Here is a 24,163-nt window from a genome sequence, read left to right as displayed (position 1 = left end):
GTCATTGTTTCAGTAGGAGGGTTTTGGAGGGATATGTCCCATAGCCGAGCCCTGTTAGGCTAGTTCTGGAGAATGTTCACCAAGGGTTGCCAGAAGGTCAGTAAATGTGTACCCAGTGTTCTCTGTTTGAAATCTGAGCAAGGAGTCCCACAGGGCCTGGCAGGGCTTCTGGAGACTAGTGTTATCAAAGGCTTGTACACCAAAGCTGGAGACACAGCTCCTCCCTCCCCTGCGGGCCTGAGGCTGAGCAGCACTGCCAGGCCTGCATGCTGGGGCTGCTGCTTCCACCGCCGCCCAGGGATGCCCTGGGGAGGACCCTGGATTCAGCCTCTTAACTGAATGACCTTCATATCAGCCTTCAGGCCCTGGGAAGAAGTGGGACCCTGGCTGCAGGCAGGGGTAGGGAAGATTGATGTAGAACCCTGTACTCTAGCTTTCTAATGGTGGGTGTTTCTCCTCAAACCCCTGACCAGGGTATTAGTGAGGCCTGACCATACCTAAGCCTTTCCATCTCCAGCTTAAAGTGTAAAGGTTGGGACACTGACTCCATAGCCCTAAAGCTGACTTTTAGGAAGAAGAACCTGACTCAGCCTTAACCTTGCCAATGACCTTGAGTGGACCCTGCCCTGAGGGCCAAAGGACCAACCCTTCTGCTTCCTGAAGTCTGAGGCTCACAGGCCAGACGTGCCAAGGGCAGCATCTGACTTAGGTTGTGTGGTAAGGAGAGTGTCAAGAGTGTAAATGAGTGTAATTAGTTGGGTGCTACACGGCCACATACAGTGTAATTAGTGTAATTAGTTGGGTGCTACACGGCCACATACAGGTTGGGGAGGGAGCTTCTGCATGTTTGGTTGTCAGGCCCTTGGGATCCAAAGGAGTGGTGGAGTTGGATGAGGGAGAACTGGCTTCCTGGCACAACCCATTTGCCCCCAGGCTTATTGGACCAACAAGGCTAGCCTCCATGAGGGAGTGCCCAGAATAAAGCCAAGAAAAGGTGGGAGGGGTCCCTGCCAGTGTGGAAATTAATTCCACCTCCTCAAGGAGCGTCTCTTTTTTTTCTACACTTAAGATCCACTTCACACTGAAAATTCCTGACACGCACAAATGAGCTGTGCCAGGGGTCAGCAGGGATCAGAGGTGGGGTTTGGGCTGGAAAGGGAGGATCTTGGCATGGGGCAGGGCTTAATCAGGAGACAGGGCCTTGAAGAAGGACTCGGGGTTTAGAGAGCCCAGGTTTCAGGAGACCAGAAAGACTAGGGGCCAGGCAGCCTTGGAACACTCTGGAAAGGGTTCTAGAGAAGAGCTAGGGAGAAAGGGATCAAGGAAGGCAGGAAACAAGGCTTTCGTGCAGTTTGGGAAACTCCAGAGTGGGGCAAAAAGGACCTACTCCACCCCTACATGGTGAGGTAAGGAATCTGAGGGAGTGAGGGCAGTTGAGGGCTCTCCATGGTGAAGAAAGCCCATTGGAGCGTCTGTGGAGCTGGAGAGCAGTTGAGGTTAAATATCTAAGAGAGACTGAGGATGGGGTGCGGCAGGGAGAGAAGAAACTGCTAGGGACTGAGCCTTAGAGGACAGTATTGCTTAGGGCAAGTCATGTGTAAGGACCGAGCACTGTCAGGGCCCAGGATGGGGTCAGAAAGGCTATGAGCAGGAACATGGACTGAGCTCCAAGAAGACCAGTATAGGGGTGTCTGAGAGGAACCAGGCTTCCGAGTAGCACTCCTGTCCCTGAGGGCAGAGGGGAGCTTGTGAAGCAGGGACAGGCAAGGCTGTTACAGGTCAGATACTTCAAGCCCCAGTTATGATGAACATATTAGAACGAAAGAACCAAGCTTGGTGGGGTCAGACTTGGGAGACAGGAACTCCAAAAGGGGGGGGGGGGCTCAGAGCAGGGTTCTGAAGATTGTTGGTGAAGGGCCTGGACTTGGACTCAGGAGCAAAAAAAAAAAAAAAAAACCCTGACCCTGGGGACTTGGGGACTTGGGAGATAGGATTGAACAATGATGAGTGTTCCTCTGGGGTTTGATGTGTCGCTTCCTGCTTCCCAATCAGGTAGGAACTATGATCTGTGTCTGTAGACTTCAAGGGACCAGAAACTCCAAAAAGAAACCTAATTAGGGATGGGGACTAGACCGGCTCAGACAGGGCTTAGCTAGTAGTGAGATTGGAGCCCAGCTGGGCAGGGTCAAGGAAGAGGTGGGTGGGAGCTTAAAAACCTTATACCAGGACAGGGCCTCGTGAGAAAAGGCTAGGACTGCCATGGGACTGAGGGTGTGAGGGTGGCAGGTGGGACTCAACAGGGCAAGAGGAAGAGATGCTTGGTAAAGGGGTTCTGAAGGCACAGGTCTTGGAGCTAGCAAGACTCGGTGGAAGAAATGTAGGGAGGAGGGTGTTAGCCATGGGAACAAGGTGGAGTGTCCAGCAGACAGACTCACCAGGACCTGAGGACCCGCGAGAGAATTTGAGCACAGGTGCACTAGGGTAGCAGCAGCTAGGTGGTCGGTGGATATGAGAGCCATGCAGATTATGGGTTAGAGGGGTACCAGCCTTGCCCTGCTTGCGACTCCCCGGGGTCCTGGCTTCCGGGATAGGGGCCCCCCCTCCCTCCCTAGGGAGGAGGCGGAGGTGTCTGCGACGCCGCCGTGAGTCAGGCTCTGGCTGCAGCCACGGCCGGCCTGGCGCTGCGGAGCGCGCGCGGGCAGCGGGGGAGGCAGCGGCGCCAGCCCCGCTCGCTCCCCGCCCCCAAGGTTGAGCCGCTGGGACGCGATCAGCGGACAGACAGCGGCCGGGAGAGCAGAAGGACTCGCGCTCAGAGGCTCGGGGGTCTGACCCACTCGTCGAGTCGCCAGTAGGTGAGCGGTACTGATGGCTGCTGCAGCCCAGGGTCAGATCGGGGAGCCACTTAGCCCAGCCACAGCCCCTCGCTATCACCTCACGGGCGCCGGGTGCGCCTGCTGGCGCAGAGCTCCAGCGCCAAGCTGTCTCTTGGAAGTGTCCATTTCGCAGAGTGTCATTGTGGGTCTCTTGGTGGCACGGTGGGGGGTGGGGACAAGAGGGGAGGTGAATGGCTCTGTGTGACAGTGTGTGCTCTTAGGGTCTCCCAGTGCCGCTTTCTGTTGGCTTTGGGAGGCGATGAGCGCAAGTTTGTAGTCCTGCACCTGCGCGGATCCTCCGGAGATGTGCCTGAGCCTGTGGGGTGGTGTGTAGTGCTGTGTGTCTGGGTGGGCAATTGTTTACCTGGCACGTCTGAGCGCACGGGTGTGCTGGGGCTGGAGAGCTGGGCGGGTGATGGTGTGTGTGGTGCGTTTTGGTGTGTATGTGCTTCAGCGAGCGCTTTTCATACTGCCAGTCTGTGACTGGAGCAGTGTCACTGTAGGTCTGAATGCCCTGAGTGCGTGGAGATGCGGGGGCGCTCTGCTTATCGCAACAGGGTGTCTGTCACTCAGGGTGCTGAGGGGGGGCTGTTGTGTGTGTCAGTAGGCGCAGATGGCAAAGCGATGAAAAGCCCTGATGTGCTTGCCAAGACTACTGCGAATGGCTTTGGTATTGGCTGTGGCTGGCTGGGTGGGGGAGGCAGGTGGCAGGCAGACTGGCAGCTGGCAACCTCGCAGGGATTTCCATCTCCCAAAGACCATTTATGGGACTGTAGGGGAGATGCTGCAAGGCTCCAGGGTGGGTGCTACTGGGAGCACAAGGCCCAGCAACTCCTCACTCTGTCCCTCCCTTCAGGCCCAGGGCCCCAGCCAGTGCCCAGCCCTGCTGGGAGCCCCGGCTAGCACCACGGACGGCACCCAAGAAGCCCGAGTCCCCCTGGACGGGGCCTTCTGGATTCCCAGGCCACCAGCAGGTTCACCCAAGGGCTGCTTCGCCTGTGTGTCCAAGCCTCCTGCCCTGCAGGCTGCAGCGGCTCCAGCTCCTGAGCCTTCGGCCTCGCCCCCCATGGCACCCACTCTGTTTCCTATGGAGTCTAAAAGCAGCAAGACTGACAGCGTTCGGGCATCGGGTGTTCCACAAGCCTGCAAGCACTTAGCTGAGAAGAAGACCATGACGAACCCCACCACAGTCATCGAGGTCTACCCCGACACCACGGAGGTGAACGACTACTATCTGTGGTCCATCTTCAACTTCGTCTACCTCAACTTCTGTTGCCTGGGCTTCATTGCTCTGGCCTACTCCCTCAAAGTGAGCCTGGGCAGGGGGTGGGCAGGGTTATGGGGGCTAGCAGGATGTAATGTCACTTAGTAGAGCCCAAGGCAGAACATGGAAGCCCAACCAGGAAACCCTCTTATGGATTTAAAGAGGCAAAGCTCTGGGCTGGGAGCAAAGGGCCACCCCTTCCCTTCCTTGAACTGAGAAAGCTTGACCCAGTTTGGGGAGTTGGGTAGGGTTGTCTGCTCTGTACAAGCTTAGTTATGTTATTGAGAACAGGCATTCAGAGCTCAAGGTCCTGTCTTTTGGTCAGGGGACATGGGAGTCAATATGGCCAGTAGCCACACCTAGGTAACTGTGATAGAGGTTGCAAGGAGCCCAGGGGCTTGAAGTCCTGTGCCCGTGGGAAGCAGAGGGGATGGTCTCAGGGCCCTTGCAGAACCTCTTACCTTGGCCCCTCTCTGGGAGCAATGTTGCCAGGCGCTTATGCTCACCCAGCCAGGTCTATGGTGGAAGACCAAAGCCTGATGACCAGACTGGCTAGAGGGAGAGCTGGAAAACATCCTAACCCCACCCTCCCTATACCCACAGTGGCTACAACTTCCAGGTCTGACTCCCTTTTGTATGAAGAGTCGGTGGCTGAAAACAGAGCAGGGTGACAAGTCTTTAGAACCCCCTATCCACTCCTTCCCATGACAAAATGAGAGAAACAAACACAACTTGGGGCTGGGGGAAGCTGTGATAGGCGGCCTCAGTGTCTCAGCCCTTGTGTCCCAGATAAGGACTGAGCATTCTTGAACTGTTGGAGCCCCACCAGCAGGGTGCAGGAATGGTGCCTGGGTGCCCTCCTCCCATTCTGCATCTCCGGAAGGAAGGGCTTGGCTCACAATTACACAGATCATCACTTCCTGAGCCCAGACTTGAATGGCCCAAGCCAGATGCAGTCCAGAAATCACAGCTGCCCAGCAAGGAGGGGTATCAGGGGCTGGGAGAGCAGAAAAAAAGGGTGCTTGCAGGGATTTAAAAGTGAGGGTAAGACTGAATTGGGAGGAAGGGTCCCCAGGCAGCTCAGCCCATGATTCATCTGCAGGCATGAGTCCCACCTTGTCCTGTATCACATACCTGGCCAACAGGCTCTCTTTTCTTCCTGACTCATGCTCAGCATATCACACCATCATCATGCCTTCTTCTCCAGGCCTGGGTTCCTCATCTTTACATGTACCACATGGGTGTTGTGTACATGAGTGGGCATGTCTGTAAGAGCATGTAACTGCATGCATGTACTCATGTGCTCACATTGCATAATTCACTGTGTGTGTGTGTGTGTGTGTGTGTGTGTGTGTGTATGTAGAGTATGAGTGGGTGCATTTGAGTGTGTTGCATGGATGGGTATGTTTATATGGAGTGTGGATGCTTGAGTGTATGTCTAAGTGTTATGTCATGCATGTAATCATGTGCATGCACATGTGCACATGTGTGAGCAAGTGCATATGTTAGTGCAACTGTGTATAAGTGTGCATGAACATATATAGAAATGTATGTCTAATTGCATGTGAGGGGTGTCAGCCTAATCACATGCCTACATCCACTTAGCTACATATTGTGAATGGACACATGTTTGAGTATAATGTGTGCATGCAAATGTTAGTGAGTCAATATGTGTTTGCACATAAGTGCACCACAGATGTGTGTGTGTGTGTGTGTGTGTGTGTGTGTGCATGACTTCTTGTGCTGAGAGGCCCTCGGGACTTGGGATGTCCTAAGGCCAGCTCAACTCTGTTCTCTGGGGCAGTGCCAGGCAGAAGGCACCATTGCCAGGTTGCTAGTGGAACATAGCCTCCCCCTGGTGCCCTCTTTCCCTTGCTGTCTACAGCCTGAGGGTTTGGGCATGGCTGCCTGGGCTCTGGTCCGGGAGCTGTCTCTTCCTCCCCTGGCTCAGGCTGTCTCTGGTTGGCTGGGCAGGGTAGCCCATCTGGTGTGGGTTGTAGGTAGGTCAGGCATTTCTGGATGGTTTTGAGTTTGTACTGGGATGTGAGGTTGACACTTTGGAGGGGAGAGAGAGCTTGCTTTCTCTCTCATGTTTTGCTCCCTGAGATCTTCTCCAGGAACAGGCCTTGGGGCTTCTTGGAAGGATGTGCAGGGTCAAAAACTCTGACCCTGATGCCTGGACATCAACCCACCTGTGTGTCCAGCTGCAGCCTTCTAACTAGCTGCACCTGCCACTCGCACAGCCCATCACAAGCATATCCAAGGACAGTAGATGGAACAGGGGCCAAGAGGACTTGGGGCTAGCTTTTCAGCCACCTTTCCTTGCTGAGCCCTTCCCTTATCTGTCCACAAATAGAGACAATGCTGTTTAAGCCATCCTGTGATCAGGTGGCACAGGTGGATTGGTGTAAGATGCAGCTGTCTGCTGTGTGCATACACTGGCTCACAGGTATCCCCTCTTTTGTATGAAACCTGTGTCTCTCCTGCAGAGCCTCTAAGGCCTTCTTTCCTTTACATCGTCCTGCCCCATCCTCAGGACCAGCCTACTAGTGTCCAAAGCATGCTAACCATCATGGGGGAGGCCTAAGGATATTATTTGGCTGGACAGAGGATGTCACCAGAGGAGATATATAGCCCATTGTCTCAGAAGAGGAAGACATCATACTGAACTTGGGGCCAAGTAATGTTCAAGGCAAGAGTTTCTGAGAGGAGGTAGTATTTCCTATGGGTTTTGAAGGATGGGTGAAGGCAAAGTTCTACCTGGAGAAAGGAGCACACACCAAACATGGACATCCTTTGTGGGGAGCAGAGTGTGAGGCACAGGAGAGACAGTGCAGTGCAGTCAGCATATAGCAGCTGCTTGATCTGAGCTTAGAAGACACAGGCACTTCCTGAGATAGGAACATCTGAAAGAATGGGTTGGGAGGGTAGATTCTGGTTGGGTTTTGTATACATGCATCTGTCCACCTCATTCTTCCTGAATATAAATACTACCAGCCCATCCATTCAACTAACCATTGTAGGCATACATTTTTTTTCAACTTACATTTAATAAAGGTTCAACCTCTCCTCTAGCCCGGCACCCACCATAGGTAGTGGAAGAGAAAAGTTATTAGAATATGGCATAAGTGGACCTGTTCAGCAATAGTTCTTTGGGGGCAAGCTTGATCTTAGTAGGCATCAGTTCAGTCCTGTAGCAAACACCAAATATAACTCAGCAGCTGCAGACTAGTCTTCTAGGCAGGAAGATAACCAGGCATGAACCAGCAGCTATAGTCCAGTCCTTTCAGCAACCAGACACCAGGCAGCTGTGGTTCAATCCTGAAGAAACTGCCAGGATCACCAACTGGCTTAAGGTGAGGCCTCGGAGGTGGCAAGCTGTTGTAGGAACCTCACGAGCAGTTCTTGGGCGAGTTTCTCTCAATGGCAGTGTTGTCACAAGTTGAGCTCAACAGCCCTATGTAAGGTGAACCAATACATGCCTGTCATTCATGAAGAATAGCAGGGTGGAGCAAACGAAACCAAAGGTCATCTCCAACTGTCTGTGGGGTCATATTCATACTCCTTCCTCATGAGGCCTTTCACATATTTGCTATATCAAAACATACTTTCCAGTGAAAGTATCTGTTTTGAAAAGCCTTTCATGAGTTTGCTTTAGCAAGAGAGCCGTTCACCTTTGTGCCCCAGCAAAAACATTTGAAATAACCATCTTTCCAAAGAAACTAGAAGTTTCCACTTCAACCCGCCTATCTGCCCATCCATCTCATACTCATCCACCTATCCATCTACCCATCTACTCATCCATCTATCTATCCATTAACAGTCATTCATCTTCCCAATTATCCATCCTCCACCCATCTATCTACCTATCCATCTATTCGTACCACACCCACCTCTTTATGCATTCGTCTACCCATGTACCATTTATCTATCCACATCACACCTATACAACCTAGCTATTAATTTATCTCTTTACCCAACCATCTGTCCCTGTGGTCATCCATCTATTCACCCACTCACCCATCTATCCACATCACAAACATCACCCTATTTGCTCATCCAGCTACCCACCCATCCAGCCTTCACCAGTCGATTCACCCATTTAACCCATCTACCCACCCACACCACCATTCATCCCTTCTGCCCATCCACACACTCATCCATCCACCCCTCCACCCATCTACCATCCTCCTACCCACTTGTCTGCATATTTGCCCAACTATCTACACACTCGACTTCTTATATGCTCACCCTTTACACATTCACAACCTATTTTTCCACCTTCCATATATCCACCCATCCATCTACTCACCCACCACCCATCCATGTATGCAGTTTTCCCAGCCATTTACTCTGTTATATATGACACATAATGTCATAGAATGATATTTCAGGCAACAGCAGGTCTCATACACAAGACTTCATCACCTAATATTGTCATAGTTGACTTTGTGTAGATACTCTGTGATGTTAACAGATGATGAAGTCATCCAGAGTTTCTCAGATACTCCTCACTAGGCAATGCACAGCTACATCAATCCATCCTCCACACTGTTCACTACATGCAGACAGCACCAGCCTTCCCTCACCTGCTGACACAACCATTGTCCTTCTGACTCTCTTTCTCCTACTGCCCCATCCCATCCTTACCAACCTCGACACCGACCCACTAAACTGTTCCTCTAATGTCATTTTCTCATAACACCCCCACATCACACACCAGCTCAATCAGTATGCTCATGGCCCTCCATCGATGCATGCTTTGCCACATCCTCCCTTCTATCAATTGTCCACACCAAGTAGCCGTGCACACATTTTATCACTGGGCTTTCCTCATTTGCATTCTTCCCCTCTCAGCTCATCCATCCTTCTATTCCCCTTTTCTATTTTCACCCATGTATCCATTTGTCCACATTAATTTTCTCTCCTCTTTTGTAGTCCCCCCTTCAGCTTCACAGGCTGAACTCATCATCTGTCCACCCATCCATCCGTCCATTCATCCATCCTCACTGTATCTATGGATTTAATTTATTTTCCCCTTACTTGCACACGCCATCTTCATGTTTGCATGAATGTATCCATACTCTCATGCATGTCCGCACACCCACCTGCTTTCCTTCCTAACCAGTCTCCCTCCCTCATCGCCCTTGCTTCTCCCAACCATTCCTGGATGCTATCCATCCACATATCAGGCATTCATCTCTTCTTACCATGTCTGTCCACAAACATGTTCATCCTCTGACCCTCTGCTCATCCTTTTCTTCCTCTCTTCTTCCTGCTCTTACCTTCTTCCCATTCTTAGTGATTTCCAGCCAGCCACTACAATCAGTTCATCCATTTTTCTACTTCTCATCCCTCCCTCCACCCATCTCTTTTATTCTCTGTGTACAGCCACACACCCACATGATCATGGTTCAGAACATACCAATACTTGCTATGAGACTCTTCTTATGTGAGTAACTAACTATACCCATGCTTCATTCCCCTTCCTGAAGTTACTCTGCCCACCCTCACCAAAGTGTGACTGTAAGACATTGCTCTATGTGATATTGTTTCTTCTTATGATTGTTCCATCCATCCATCCATCCATCCATCCATCCATCCTCTCCTCATTCCAACATTCATGACCTCTTTTCCCCCTCCTTGTGTAGAATTTTACGCTGGCATCCACTCATCAACATACAAATCTATAAACCTCAAACATTTGTCCTTCCTCCAGTTTTATGCCCATCCAAATATCTTCTCTCTTATTACTTCTTCCCTCCTTCCTGTCTGCCAGCTTCTTCCCTTTATGTCTGTCTCATGCAGTAATTTCTGGGTCCATGTGTGGCTGTGAACATACTTGCACACACTCCCTTCCCTCTTGCCTTGCTGCACATCTCATATCCCAGCCATGTGCTCGTTGGCCATCTCCTGTGCTCCTCCATTGTCTCACCCTGTCTTATTTTTAGAGACTGACATACCCTAGATAAGCCTGATGTGGTGGTGCATACCTGAAATCCTAACATTTGGGAGTCAGAGGCAGGAGGATTTAGAGTTCAAGGCCAGCCTCAGTTACATAGTAAGACCCCGTCTTTTAAAAAGAGAAAAAAAGAAAAGGGGAAAGAAAAAGCCCACAAGCATCAACACAGGTTCTACTGTTTTTCATCCACCAATCTTCTTACCTTCCTACTTTTTCTTATTTTGTCTTTCATCTGTAGATAGCCCCATGCATTCTTCCATCCTCCCTCCTTGCACTGTTATCCTGCTACTCCACACGAACTGCCTTACTTAGGGTTTTACTGCTGTGAACAGACACTGTGACCAAGAACTCTTCTTATAAAGGCAACATTTAATTGGGGGCTGACTTACAGGTTCAGAGGTTCAGTCCATTATTGTCAAGACAGGAACATGGCAGCATCCAGGCAGGCATGGTGCAGGAGGAGCTGAGAGTTCTATGTCTTCATCTGAAATGCGCTATGAGAAGACTGCTTCCAGGCACCTAGGAAGAGGGTCTTAAAGCCCACACCCACAGTGACACATCCACTCCAACAAGGCCATACCTACTCCAAGGCCACACCTCCTAATAGTACCACTTCTTGGGTCAAGCATATACAAACCATCACATAGACCACCTACCTCTTCCATCCTTAGGTCACCCACACTCCTACCATGTACTTTCTTCCCCATCTTGTTCATTCCTCATGTTCTTCTTTCTGTGGACTTGCCCTATGTCCACATGCTTATCCATCTTGCTTCATTTCTGTTTATGTTGAATATGTATGTTCATATTCATGTACGGTGTGTGTCTGTGTGTGCATATTTGTATTCATGCCAATCCACATGTGTGTAAGCAAGCACAAATGTGGAAGTCAGAAGTCAACTTCAAGTGTCATTCCTTAGAATCCATCCAATATATATATATATATATATATATATATATATATATATATATATTATATATATATATACACACACACACACACACACACACACACACACTTTTGTGTGTGTGTGAAGACACACTCATTGCCATGTATTGTGTGGAGGTCAGAGGACAACTTACAGAAGTTTCTTCTCTCCTTTCACCACAGGTTCAGCTCAGGTTGTTCATCTTGACAGCAGGTGACTTAATCCATTGAGCCACCTCCTCAAAACCTCATTTTGTCTTTTGAGATAAGTTCTCTCACTGGGACTAGGGCTTCAACAGTTAAGTATGACTGGGTAGCCATCACATACCACAGGTCTGCCTGTCTCTGTCTCCCCAGTATGGCTGGTTAGCCATCACATGCCACAGATCTGCCTGTCTCTGTCTCCCCGGAGCTGAGATTATAGGCATATGTTGCTATGCCTGCATTTTGAAAAGTGTATTTTTAGATTTATTGATTTTGTTTTAAGTGCATGCATATTTTGCTCACATGTATGTTTGTGTATCATGTATATGCCCAGAGCCCAAGGAAGTCAGAAAGAGGCTGTCAGGTACCCTGGAACTGGAGTTACAGATGGTTGTGAACCACCCTTTAGGTGCTGGGAACCAAACCAGTGTTCTCTGCAAGAACAAGTGCTCTGAGTCTTTTCTCCAACCCTCCCTGGCTTTTTATGGTTGACACTAAACATAGGTTCAAATGCAGGTCTTCATGATTGCCTGGCATGGACAGTTTACATGAAACAAGCCATCTCCCCAGTCCCCATCTTTCTTGACCTTGAAGCTTATGTCTGCCCTCCTTTCTCACTTCTCTTTTGTCCCCTCCTATGATGTCACCATTATGGCCACTCATTAAACTGTCTAGCTCACCATGTAGTTAGTCATTGATTCATCACAATGCCCCAGCACTTTCTCACTAGACTTCTCACTTCACATGCAGCAAATAACTGCCCAGTGAATGATGAGGGACAGGCCACACAGTCCCCACCCATAGAAGCCTTCCCTCTGGCAGGGAACTCAGACCATCATAAAATTCACTGATATGTCAGTGCTGACGTCAGCTGTGAAGACCAAGGAGAGTGGCTGGGATTGCTATTTCATATGAAGTGGGCTCAGACAGAAGTCCATGTCAGTGTATTGAGTGTAAGCCCAAGGTGGTCCAGGCTATATGTGTGTCTGAAGAAGTGTGTGTCACAGGATGAGGAAAGGCCTCGCAGAAGCCCAGGGACAAAGTTCCATAGCTTGTGTGGTTGAAACAGGAGCAGGCACCAGACATATCTGAGACATAGCTTTGTTTTTTACAGTGAGGATTTTGTCATCTACTATGAGTGGACTCATGTGATGAAGTTTCCATGTGGGAACAGACTAAGGATGCAGAGAGATGGAGCTAGGAACCTAGGTGGGAAAAGCTTCCAAGTGATCGTGGGAGGTGGGTGAGGGAGGCTTCGGCTTACGCATTCCTGTAGAATACACAGGGCATTGGTTCTACAGACACCCAGGTTCACAGATGCTCAAGCCCTTATTTCAAGCAGCCCGGTGTTTGTTTAGATCCCACACACATGCTCACATGATCTCAGTATCATTTCCAGATGACATATAATCTTGCTAAAAGGAAGGGCAATTATTGTTCTACTGTATTGTATCACTTAGGAAAGTGGGGGGAAACCTCACATGTTCAGCACAGATTCTACTTTGTGTCAAATATAATTTTCTCTGAAGTTCAATTGAATCTACAGACAAGGAGCTCCCAGGTCTGAGACCCAGACAACAGTCTGTCCTGATGGATTTCAGGGCGAGAGGAACTAGAGGAGGCTGGAGATGCTTGCAAGGACTGTTCTCACCCAATCAGTCTAAAATATACAGTGGTGGTGCACGCCTTTAATCCCAGCACTTGAGAGGCAGAGGCAGGTGGATTTCTGAGTTCGAGGCTAGCCTGGTCTACAGAGTGAGTTCCAGGACAACCAGGGCTACACAGAGAAACCCTGTCTCAAAAAACCGATACACACACACACACACACACACACACACACACACACACACACACAGGTGGCGTTCACACAGATGAGAGGTATCATGGGAGGAGCACACTTCGTGTAAACTATGAATCTGCCAGCTTATGTCCTTGAGCTTCTACCATTCGTAGCCCAATAAACTCACCTACCCAGCTGCTCTCTTCCTCAAAAATGTCAGCCACACCTAAAACTATTCATATTCCTGTTTCTGGTCATGGAGTACACGTTGTCCTTTCTCCTCTGCTCCGTGTTCACCTGTTAGTCTACCCATTGACCCCCCCCCACTATCTATATCATCTTTCTCCCCCCCCACTCTTTTTTATCTCCCCTGAGTCTCCCATGTACCTTTAGCAAGACAACCATAAACTATTAAGTGATGGTTGAGCTCTTAGCATATTCCAGGCACGGCCCCAACCTCCCATGATTAAATTGAATATTTTAATTAATGATAAGAAGACCTTATGAAGTAAGTGCCATGGAAAAAACTGGGAAACTACACACAGTGCTACAAGGGGCTCCCTGAAGATCACCAGCAGGGTGTCACAAACACTTGTTTTTATTTGACTCTGGACTTCCTCTGTCCCTGTCTGCCCATCCTGTCCTTCAATTTTTGGATATTTTCTCTTCTCTCCTCTCCTCTCCTCTCCTCTCCTCTCCTCTCCTCTCCTCTCCTCTCCTCTCCTCTCCTCTCCTCTCCTCTCCTCTCCTCTCCTCTCCTCTCCTCCCCTCTCTTCTCCTTCTTCCTCCTTTTCCCTTCCCTTTCTCCCCCCCTCTTAGCCTAGGCTGGCCTCAAGGTCACTATGTAGTCAAGGATGACCTTGAACACATGGTCCTCTGGCCCCTGCCTCCTAAGTGCTGGTTTTTCAGGTTTATTTGTGGTGTTGGGGATCAAACCCAGGGCTATATGAGTGCTAAAGCATGATGGCAACTGAACCCCAACTGAACTCCATCCCCAGCCCGTGTCTGTCCGCTTTCTAGCACTTCCTTCCCTCCACTGGTCTGTTCTATCCAAGCGAGCCTGCTACTTTCTGCACTGTCTAGTCTAACTCCTCAGTCCACCAGTATACCTGTGTGTTTCATCATACACTCTGAAACCCCTGTCCATGTGCCTTCCAGCCTCCCCTCCTCCCCTTGCTCATGTATCTACTGCTTCGGCTATCCCTCTGGCTACCCACCATGTCACCTCTCTTTCCCATCCTTCATGTGTTCGTGCCTGCTGGGTCACCCCCACCCCTCCGTCCCCCAATCTGAGTTGTCTGCTTTGGTGTGCATGTGTGAAGAGTTTTCACACTGTGTTATTTCCCACAGTTTGGCTGACTGGAACTTTACAAGAACTCAACATGGTCAGGCTCCAGTCAGGTCTGCCCTCCTCTGGACTGTAGGCTATTCACATTTCTGCGAGTAACCTCACACCATGCAGAGGTCAAAGGTCTCTTGGAGCCTCTTTTAGATGAGGGCTGCCTCACCCTCAAAGGCCCCACATCCTCCCATCTCTGAGGCTCAGAACCTTCATTGTATAGTTGATAAGGTATATACCCACAGCACTTCCTGACCATTTGGCCACCATCAGCCTTCCTCTCCTTTCCTCTTTCCTGCTCTTTCAGCACCAGAGACTGAGTTAGCACCCACTGTCTGCTCACCGAGGACCTGTCCTTCCTTCCTTCCCTCTATGGATTTATCTGTCAGACCACCACCATTCACCAAAAGCCTGTCCATCATCGCCTCACTCATCTGCCTGTCTTGCCCAGTGTCCTCATCTTCTTCCTGTACATGCTTTGACTCAACCAGTTTCCAACTGCTCTCCCCACTCCCTGCCCTCCATTCTTTTGTCTACAGCAGACATCATCTGTCACTTCTTGGGCCCCACTGGGTCTCCTGTGTCTTCCCCACTCTGGTGGCATTTCTAGTGTTCTGCTCCAGCCCTACCCACCTGCCTTGTTCTTCTTAGCTTTCCTGTTGTTCCTCTGTCCACTCCCTCAAGTCCTCTTACTGGTCTTTGAATGTGGATTCTGCATTATTGTGGACCAAACTCCCCCAGTGTCCTACGTGGTCTCCTCACCACCACCCACATGGTGGTGCCTTTCACGTGTTCATCTCTCCACCTCACCCCTGAACTTCTGACTCCACAGCATTGCCTCTTCAGGCATCTAGTCATAGTCCTGAAAGCAGCTCTCACGAGTGCCCAGGGCCTGCACCACCAAGTGCCTTAGCCTGTGTCTCCCAGGTTTCCTTATGCAGTTCACTTTTAGTTTACCCTCAAGGCCGCCTCATCATCATCTCCCACACTGACCTCAGCATTGCCAGTGCTGCCTTGAACACAGATCCACCCTCCGGTCCACTTTCACTGTCACAGCTCTTGTCCACGTGATAAATTAGCCTTCCCTCACCAGGCCAGACTCTGCCTCCTCCCTGTCTGATCTTAATCCCCAGCCAACTGCTCTGCTAGAGTCTGTCCAGCTGTCCCTTTCTTCTGACTCTGTCACTCTGAGAAGCCTTCACAAAGCCCCCCAACATCTTCTTGACAGCTTCCTTTGTTCCCTGCCTGTCTGTTCTCTGCCCTCCCATAGCAGCCCCTGGCTGACCCAGCTGCTCCCTCGTGGAGCACTGTTCCCCACATAACACCTGGAGCACACCCCATCAGAACCAAACTTGTCATTGATCTCCCGACAAATGTCCACTCAATGAAGTCTGTCTGGGATATCCGCTGAGACTGGCTCTCCCAGGATACCATCAACCCCCCTTCACACCCCACAATGTCTTCAGATATATCTTTAGCCTCCTTAGTCCACCGGTTCCTTCCCTGCTGCCTTGTGTCTTGTGAGTCCTTGCCTAGTTTGTGAACCCCAAGGACAGAGGCTTTGCTTTGTTCCTTGTTGTGTACCAGGCCAGCTGCAGTTACACACCCAGGATGCCAGGGCGGGCACTAAGTATAGATTGACTGACTGACGGATGAGCTTAAGAATCTGTACTTATCTCCCATTCATTAGCCAGTGGCATATTCTTTCAACATCTTCCCTCTCTCCCTTCACTCATCCCACATGCAATCCTAAATCTGTTTACCCATTCCACCCATCCAGCACACATACCAGGAATCCATCCCAAAGATACAAAATGCACTACTCCACCCAAACACCAGTTCAACCACCTGACACACCTTCATAAACCCATCTGCCTACATGACACACTTCTAACTGTGTGTCCACCCTTCCTACATAAAACACAATACTACAGCCCAATCTGTCTGTCCAAATATCCACTGTATCCCACATATCCAATATATGTGCTGTCTCCTCACATCACCCGCCCCTCTCATCCAGAACACACTCACATATTCATACACTCATCCATCTACCAACACCCACAGCAAACATCCACTCATATCTGTCTATCCTGTTACTCCCATTTGACATATGTCCTTCTGTGTATCTATCCCATTCAGCCAGTATAGGACAAAATTCATCTACCTGTCTCTCCTGTCCGTCTAACACATATCAACACACCAGTGGCCTCACTTGCCTTAGCTACTCTGCACACACAGACACACTCGTACACACACAAACACACACACCAATCCACACTGTTCAGCTGATATTCATTTCTGTATTTATAGCTATCGTCTAGCCTTGAGAACTATTATATATATATATATATATATATATATATATATATATATATATTCTTTTAAAAAAATAAAAAAGAGTAAGAGTGAGCCAAGGCTCTCTCTTCTGCATACTCCTTGCTAGTCGGTATTGTTCTAGAATCATCTTTGTCTTCCTCATAGGAGCCTACAGGCAAGATGACATGCCAGAAACATGAGGCTAACCATGAGGCCTTATCCAGCACTGTGGACACTTTCTTGTGTCCACACCACAGGCGAGCACCTGGAACAGCAAGAGTGCCCATTGACTGTGTGAAGTTACCCGTGGGCATCCCAGAGGCAGAACTCAGGCCCAGAGTGTCTATAGCACATCTGCAGCCTGGAGGAGGGGCTTGCAAGAGGAAGTAGAACAGCTGGTTTGTTAAAGAGGACACCTGGCTAATGATTGCAGTGCCATAGGTGAACTAGATACCGAGTCTCACTTGCTAGAGATCCATATGTCCATACAGCTGCAGGCATCAGTTGGAGGAAGGATGCTACATTACAGTTGAAAGACAAGTGGGCTGTTACTAAATCCAAGGGAAGAGGGAATTTAATTTTCTGGAGAAAAATTATAAAACCTTATCAATGACTTCACTCAAAGTGACTTCATTCGTGGGAGCTCAGTAAATGGGGACATGCCTCCTTCTTGGTGACAGAGATGTTAGTTCCCTCCTATTGCAGAGTCTCACTCCCACCTTTACTCTCCTGACCCCTCAGCCCTTCATCCCACTCGTGCTCTCTGTCCAACCCACATTCTGTGTCACCCCTCTGCCCTTTACTGGGTCCCTTCCCTTCCTCTCACTCTACCCCACCCCTTCCCTTTCTCCTCCCTGCTCCCTCTGCCCACCGCTGTGTACCCATCCCACATCTCCCTCCCCCTTCTCCTTGTTCCTGCCTTACCACTCCTTCCTCTTCAGGAGTATCCCTCCTCCTGGCAGGCTTCAGTTGTCCTCTGTCTAGTCATGCTCCCATTCCCACCCATCCCTCCTCCCTCCCACCGCACTTCCTCTGCAGGTATCCACTTCCCTCATTCTGGCATCAGCCAGTCCAAGTGTCTTCTGTTCACCTTTCTTCTTTTAACCAAACCCAGTCCATGAATAGAGCAGCCCCCCACCCCACCCCGTCTCCTCCTGTGCTCATCTGACACTTCATTCTAGGCTCTGATTTCAGCTTGCATCAGGCCCAGCTGGTACCCACAGGATGACGTAGCTTAGGGGGCTGTCCTAAGGCCTGCCTGCTCTGACCAGGTAGCCTCTTAGAAATGGGCAGCTCTGTCTCCATCTTCCAAGGATGTCTTGTCCACTCAGCAGCCTGGTTAAGGCCTAGCTAGGTAGAACTGTCACAACTGGTTACAACACACTGGGAATGGTTGTTATTACATCCCACACCCACTGTCTCTGGTGTCATCATCCTATTCACTATGCATCCAGCGTCTCAGGGTCACCTCTCCCTTTTACACTAGATCACTTCAGATTCACTGTGCTGTTGTACAAAAAACAAACAAACAAACAAAACAAAAAACAAAAAACAAAAAACAAAAACAAAAAAAAAAAAAAACCCACCAAAACAAAACAACACAGAAATTCCTGAGCATCCTTCATGGAGTCCCTGTGTTCCTCATTCCCCATTTTCTTCTCTCACTAGACACCATTTACTTTACAAACCGTGAAAGATGAGTCTTTCATTCCATTATTGGCTTCAGTCTCCTCTCCTCTGTCTCTTCTATCCTCCTTGGCCTGCTGGCCTCTGTCCTGCCTTCTCTCCTGACTTCTGCTTCTCTTCCTCCTCCTCTGATGACCACTGTCCCCTTGTCTGTTGGCCTCCCTCCTCTGCTGGCCTCTGACATCTCCCTCTTTTCTTCCTCTTTCCTTAGGCTGACCTTTCTCTGCTGGCATCCACTCCACTGCCTCCTCTGACCTCTACCTCTCTTCCTCCTCCTTTTGTCTCCAGGTTCGGGACAAGAAGCTCCTGAATGACCTGAACGGAGCTGTGGAGGATGCCAAGACAGCACGGCTGTTTAACATCACCAGTTCTGCGTTGGCAGCCTCCTGCATCATTCTCATCTTCATTTTCTTGCGGTACCCGCTCACTGACTACTGAGCTAGCAGGCAGTGGGTCTTGGAGACACAGCACTGAGACTGATGGTCACCGAGATTCAGAATGCTGAGAATGAGGGGCAGAATGGGCTTCCACCAAGGCCCAGAGCCATGCATGGCAGCAAGGCCACCAGAAGCTGAGTGCCCGACTGAGTAGAGCACTCTTCCCAGCCATCTTATCTGCCTCTTGCCCTGTCCTGCTGGTACCGGGTCTCTGGGTTTCCTCCCATGATGCTGCCTGGTTACCAGTGGCTACCCTCCCTGGCCCATGCACCCTGCCCAGGACCCTGGACCCCTCAGACCTGACACCCAGCAAGAAGGGCTTACATGGGAGCTCCTGAAATAGGGGCTGCCAGCACCTGGGGTTCCCTAACTCCTGATCCCCAACTTTCTCCAAGCTGTGACCCCTGCTCTAAGCTCTTGTATCTGTGCACTTTCATTAAAACATGTGCTCAGCTCAGCTTCAGCTTCTGTCCATGTTCCAAGCAGGGCTTAGGTGTCAACTGAAGGTTTGGGGTGCTGCTTTGCAGTCAGTGCCCCCAGGGCCTGCACACAGCTAACTCCGTAGGAGGCTTACTCAGAGACCAGTGGTCTTATGATGGCCAGCTGTGTCGGATGGTGAAGTGTGGAGGGTGTTATGTGGAGGGGCTCCCCACAGGGTTCACAGAGTCAGGTATCCTGTACAGTATCCAGGAGAAGCTTCCTACAGTGGTGGTGGGAGTCTTGCCAGTCCCTGGGAAACCACAGGGTGTTGATGAGGTTCTCACCTACTTAGCAGCCCCTGGAATGGGCAAAGAGACCCCCTGTCTGTCAACTGAGGATCTCTGCTCAAAGGTCAGGATCAACTGCAATGCTCTGGGAAGTGGTGCTGCCACAGAAAGATGCTGCCCCATGTGCTGAGGGTGGAGTAAGCTGAAAAGCAGAGGGCAGGGACAGGATAGTGCACTGAGTGTACTCAGAGTGTACTGAGCCCTGACTCTCTGAGGACCTGGTTAGCCTTGGAAAAAAGAGATACTGTGGGGCTCAGGTAGGGGCCAATGGCATACTCAGTGGTGTGGACCCTTGGCACCTTTTGTGATTTCTGATCATACCCTTGGAGGTATCAGGAGTGTCAGGAGAAGACAGGCAGGAGCAGACACTGTTGCCAACAGTGGGCATAGAGTGTAGATGGGGGTTAATGAAGGGCTGGCCACAGGCAGAAGCTTGAGCTGGTTCTGACCAGATAGAGTTAGACAAGATGGAGTACAAGAATGAGAGATGGGGGCAGCTCAGGGTCACCAGGAGTTCAATGCAACTTGAGCTATGCGGCAAGGAAAAAAAAAAAAGAACCACAGAAATCAAAACAAAACAAAATTTAAAGGCTGGGGGTTGGGGTGGAATAAGAGGGAAAGGCACAGCTGAGTAGCTTTGTTCAGTGCCCTCTGCTCCCTGGTACACTGATGTAAGCAAACAGCTCATGTTCCTGTGCCATACCCTCGGCACTCTTAAATCATGAGTCAAAATATACTCCTGCCTTACAATGCTTCTTGTCAGGTATTTGAGCACAGAGACAAGAAAACTGTTGCACGTTTGCATTGTAGAAGCACAGGACCATTAGCCACTGAGCAAAACTTTAAAGCAGTCGGGGGGTGGAGGGCATAGGGGTTGGGGTAGGGACCAAAACATTATTTCAAAGCTGCAGGGAGAGGTGGTTTTTTTTTTATATAAATAATAATAATAATAATAATAATAATAATAATAATAATAATAATCACAAAGCTAGCATCTGTGGGAAACAATGTATTTCTTGGGGCTCCCAGAACACTTTTTTTTTTTGTAGGAGATACCAGTTTTGAAGCATTCATACCCTTGTTTTACCCTTGGTTTTATCAGAGGCTCTACCCCTGTGGCTGCATACCTCCCTCCCCTGCTGCCTGATGTTTGTTTCTGTCAAGCTCAACGGCAACTTCAGCTTGTACCACCCTGGATTTTTGTCTCTTCTGGTAGAGTCCTGACCACTTCCTATAGGGCTGTCAGGGGGTAGGGGTGGGGGCAGAGAGGGGATTAGCCACTTCCTTGTCAGCCAGTGCTTGGAGGGTGTGGCAGGTAGCGCTCCACATCTTCCTGACACCCCTCATGTGACAGGACTTCTCTGTAACTTATCAACAGAAGACATCTGCATGCTAGAGAGGTGGCTCAGCAGTGACATGCGCACTGCCCTTCCAGAGGACTCAGGCGCAGTTTTCAAACACACACACACACACAAACACACACACCTACCTGTAACTCTAGTTCCAGGGGATCTGAAGTCCTGGCATGCACATGGTGCACATACATTCATGCAAGCAAATAAAACAATACATATTATTTTAAAATAATTCATTCTTTTTTTCCAAGAAAGAAAGACATTGGGACAAAAAGCCAGCTTATATGACCATCAAAGTACCCATGAGAGACTTGCAGGGTGCTAGTGGGGATCAAATGAGCATTTATTTTTCAAATTTTTAAATCACAGATTTTACTGTATGTAGTTTCCATCCAATGTGCATATTTATAGCATGTTGTTCATAAATGCTACAAACATGAGACAACCAAAACATCCATCAATATATATTTTCTCATGCATAAAAAATACGTACACAAGCACATCTTGGTTTGAGTTTCCAGTAACTTCCCTAAGGGAAGTTGTCTTCATTAGGGTTTTACTGCTATGCACAGATACTATGACCAAGAACTCTTCTTATAAAGACAACATTTGATTGGGGCTGGCTTACAGGTTCAGAGGTTCAGTCCATTATCATCAAGGTGGGAACATGGCAGCATCCAGGCAGGCATGGTGCAGGAAGAGCTGAGAGTTCTGCATCTTCATCTGAAGGCTGCTAGTTAAATATTGGCTTCCAGGCAGCTAGGATGAGGGTCTTAAAGCCTACACCCACAGTGACGCACCTACTCCAACAAGGCCACACTTTCTAATAGTGCCACTCCCTGGGCCAAGCATAAACAAACCATCTCAGAAGTCATCTATAAATAATTACAACATAGAACAGGTGATGTTTTCTATTTTTAAAGAGAAAACTACCTTAAAAATATTTACTTATTAGTATGTCTAGATACAAACTGACTCTGAAAAAAACAGGTGGGGAGGGGTTTAATAATTATTATTATGAACTAAAATGTCTACAAAGGGTGTGTAGAGAATGTGTACACAGAGGAAGAGCAGGTAGAGAGGTTGCCAGGGACTCAGGTACAAGGACTGGTGACAGGGCTGGCCATGAAGGGACAGACCATATTGGTAAATGTGTTTAAGTTTATGGGACTCAAGGATGGACACAAACCCTTAAGGGCTGGGGATGAGGTGAGGTCACTGCCTACTATTTCCTCTGCTGACATCTTCTGTCTGCTGTCATGGTGGACACTGGCCTGGGACTCTTGCCCTCCCACTGAGAGCACAGAAAGGGAGAGGTGGGAGGATAGATTTTCACTGTTAGGTGCTCTGCAGTCTGTCTTTCCTAGTGGCTGCAGTGTTTATTGCCTTTTGTGACATGCCCCTCTGTGAGGCTGTCCCTTCCCATGGTGCATTTTTTTTTTTGCTTGTTTGTTTGTTTGTATGTTTGTTTGATCACTGACACTTTTGCCTACACTTGTCTTCCGGGATCTTTTTCACATCCAAGCACACAATCCAGCAGAATCCACGCAGGCCTGCTTTTCTGGACAGTCACCCTTTCTTTGTCCCTTTCAACCTGAGTCTTTTAAGGGTCTTCCTGGGCTGTGCTCCAGGCTGGCACCAGACACAGTCTCTCAGAGCTGCCTCATGCTGCTCCTCCTCAGAACTCTCCTGACCACTCCACTTCGGCTTTTCCTTTGGTTTTTAGGATTCGTCTGTGAAATAAGATACAAAAACAAACGCCTAGTGAGAATTTGGTTAAAGCCATTGGGGGAGAATTTATATTCTTAAAAAAAGGTTGAATTTCCCAAGTCTCTTTTTTTAAGTTTCAGCCCAGAATGCTTCCTAGTTTTCTGTATAGTCTTAAATAGTTTGTCAGGTTGATTTCTAGACATAGGACATTTATGTGGTTGTAAATGTCATACCCTAAAATATTTTCTCCTCTGAGTGTGCATTACTGTTGTTACGAACTAGAACTAATGCTCAAAGCACAAGTGGCCAGTCAACACCACTCTCTGTGTGGTTTTTTGTTTTGATTTTTTTTGTAGATGTGGAGCCTTATCTGTGTGTGCTCTGGAATATCCAATCTCATCTGCATACACTGTTCTTCTTGACTGTCTGCCTTTCCTAAGGCCTCCTTTACAGTGTGGCATGGCAGTTGGGAAAAGCAGGCTTTCTTTGTATAATCCTCAGAAGGAAGATAAGCCCTTCAAGGCCATGTGACTTCCTATGATATTTATTCTAGCTGTTCGTAGTTCTCTTGAATTTGCATAATGAATCTCATTATTATTCATGATATGCTAATGTGGGCTTTCTTGCTAGACTGCGAAGATGATAGGACAGATTTTTGCATTGCATAGAAGTGTGTATTAAAAAGTAATAAGCTTGGGGCTAGGTAGGGAGGCTGCTCAGTGGGTAAGGCAGCTGTCTTGTAAGCATGAGGACCTGAGTTTGGATCCCAGGGGCTAGCATGCATTTATTTGTAACCCAAGGACTGTTGAGGGAAATAAACGAACTGCAGTGGCTCACTGGCCAGCCAGCCAAGCAGAATCACCGAGCTTCAGTTTCATCAAAAACCTGTTTGATGATAAAGTGGAGAACAATTGAATAGAACTCCTGACATCAATGTCTGGCCTCCACGTGCACACTTACGCTTGTGTGCACACGTCGATACAAATATACAAACATACGGCCCCACACACAGACAAGATAAAACAAAAAGAAAATGATAAAGCTCATACATCCATTGGGCATATATCACAGAGGTACACCGGCATTCACTGCAATATTGTTCATAATAGCTAAGCTACAGGACGCGCCAAGACATCCATCATCGGGAAAATGGATAAGAGGAATGTAGTGCATATCCACGATGCCATTCTTTTCAGCCAGGTTGGAAGGCTGAAGAGGCCGGAGTCTGAAGTCAGCAGAAGACAGCAGCAGCAATGATATGTAATGATATGTAATCTTGGTTGTCAATTTGACTGCATCGAGGATCAACTGAAACCCAAGCTCATGGATGCTCCTTTGAATAATTTTCTTGATCAAATTACCTAAAATGAGAAGCCCTACCCTAACTCTGAGACACATTCTGATGGCAGACTATATAAAGAACATGGAAGAAGGAAGCTTTTGCTTTTTTTTTTTTTTTTTTTTTTTTTTTGCCTGCTTGTCCCACCCACTCTTGCTGACAAGTTCATCCATCCTGTTGCTGCAACATTTCTTTACTGA

General features: G+C 48.8%; 1 protein-coding gene across 3 annotated transcripts; it reads left to right on the top strand.

Annotated features, from left to right (window-relative positions):
- Nucleotides 1-1,141: 1,141 nt before the first annotated feature.
- Ifitm10 (interferon induced transmembrane protein 10) lies at nt 1,142-19,249 on the top strand. Of its 3 annotated transcripts, XM_076913723.1 has the most exons (4): nt 1,142-1,406; nt 2,748-2,852; nt 3,730-4,182; nt 16,835-18,276. In XM_076913723.1, the coding sequence occupies exons 3-4, from the start codon at nt 3,940-3,942 to the stop codon at nt 17,057-17,059; spliced, it is 468 nt and encodes a 155-aa protein (XP_076769838.1). In that variant the 5' UTR covers nt 1,142-1,406; nt 2,748-2,852; nt 3,730-3,939; the 3' UTR covers nt 17,060-18,276. The 3 variants fall into 3 exon arrangements, with proteins under 3 accessions (XP_076769838.1, XP_076769839.1, XP_076769840.1); XM_076913724.1 differs by lacking the exon at nt 16,835-18,276 and adding an exon at nt 18,644-19,249 and having other exon boundaries at nt 1,189-2,852; XM_076913725.1 differs by lacking the exon at nt 1,142-1,406 and having other exon boundaries at nt 2,753-2,848.
- Nucleotides 19,250-24,163: the final 4,914 nt, after the last annotated feature.

This window comes from Arvicanthis niloticus, chromosome 1 (assembly GCF_011762505.2).
Source record: "Arvicanthis niloticus isolate mArvNil1 chromosome 1, mArvNil1.pat.X, whole genome shotgun sequence".
Taxonomy (NCBI): Eukaryota; Metazoa; Chordata; class Mammalia; order Rodentia; family Muridae; genus Arvicanthis; species Arvicanthis niloticus.
The sequence above is the reverse complement of the archived record's forward strand: the minus strand, read 5'-3'. Positions and strand labels throughout refer to the sequence as shown.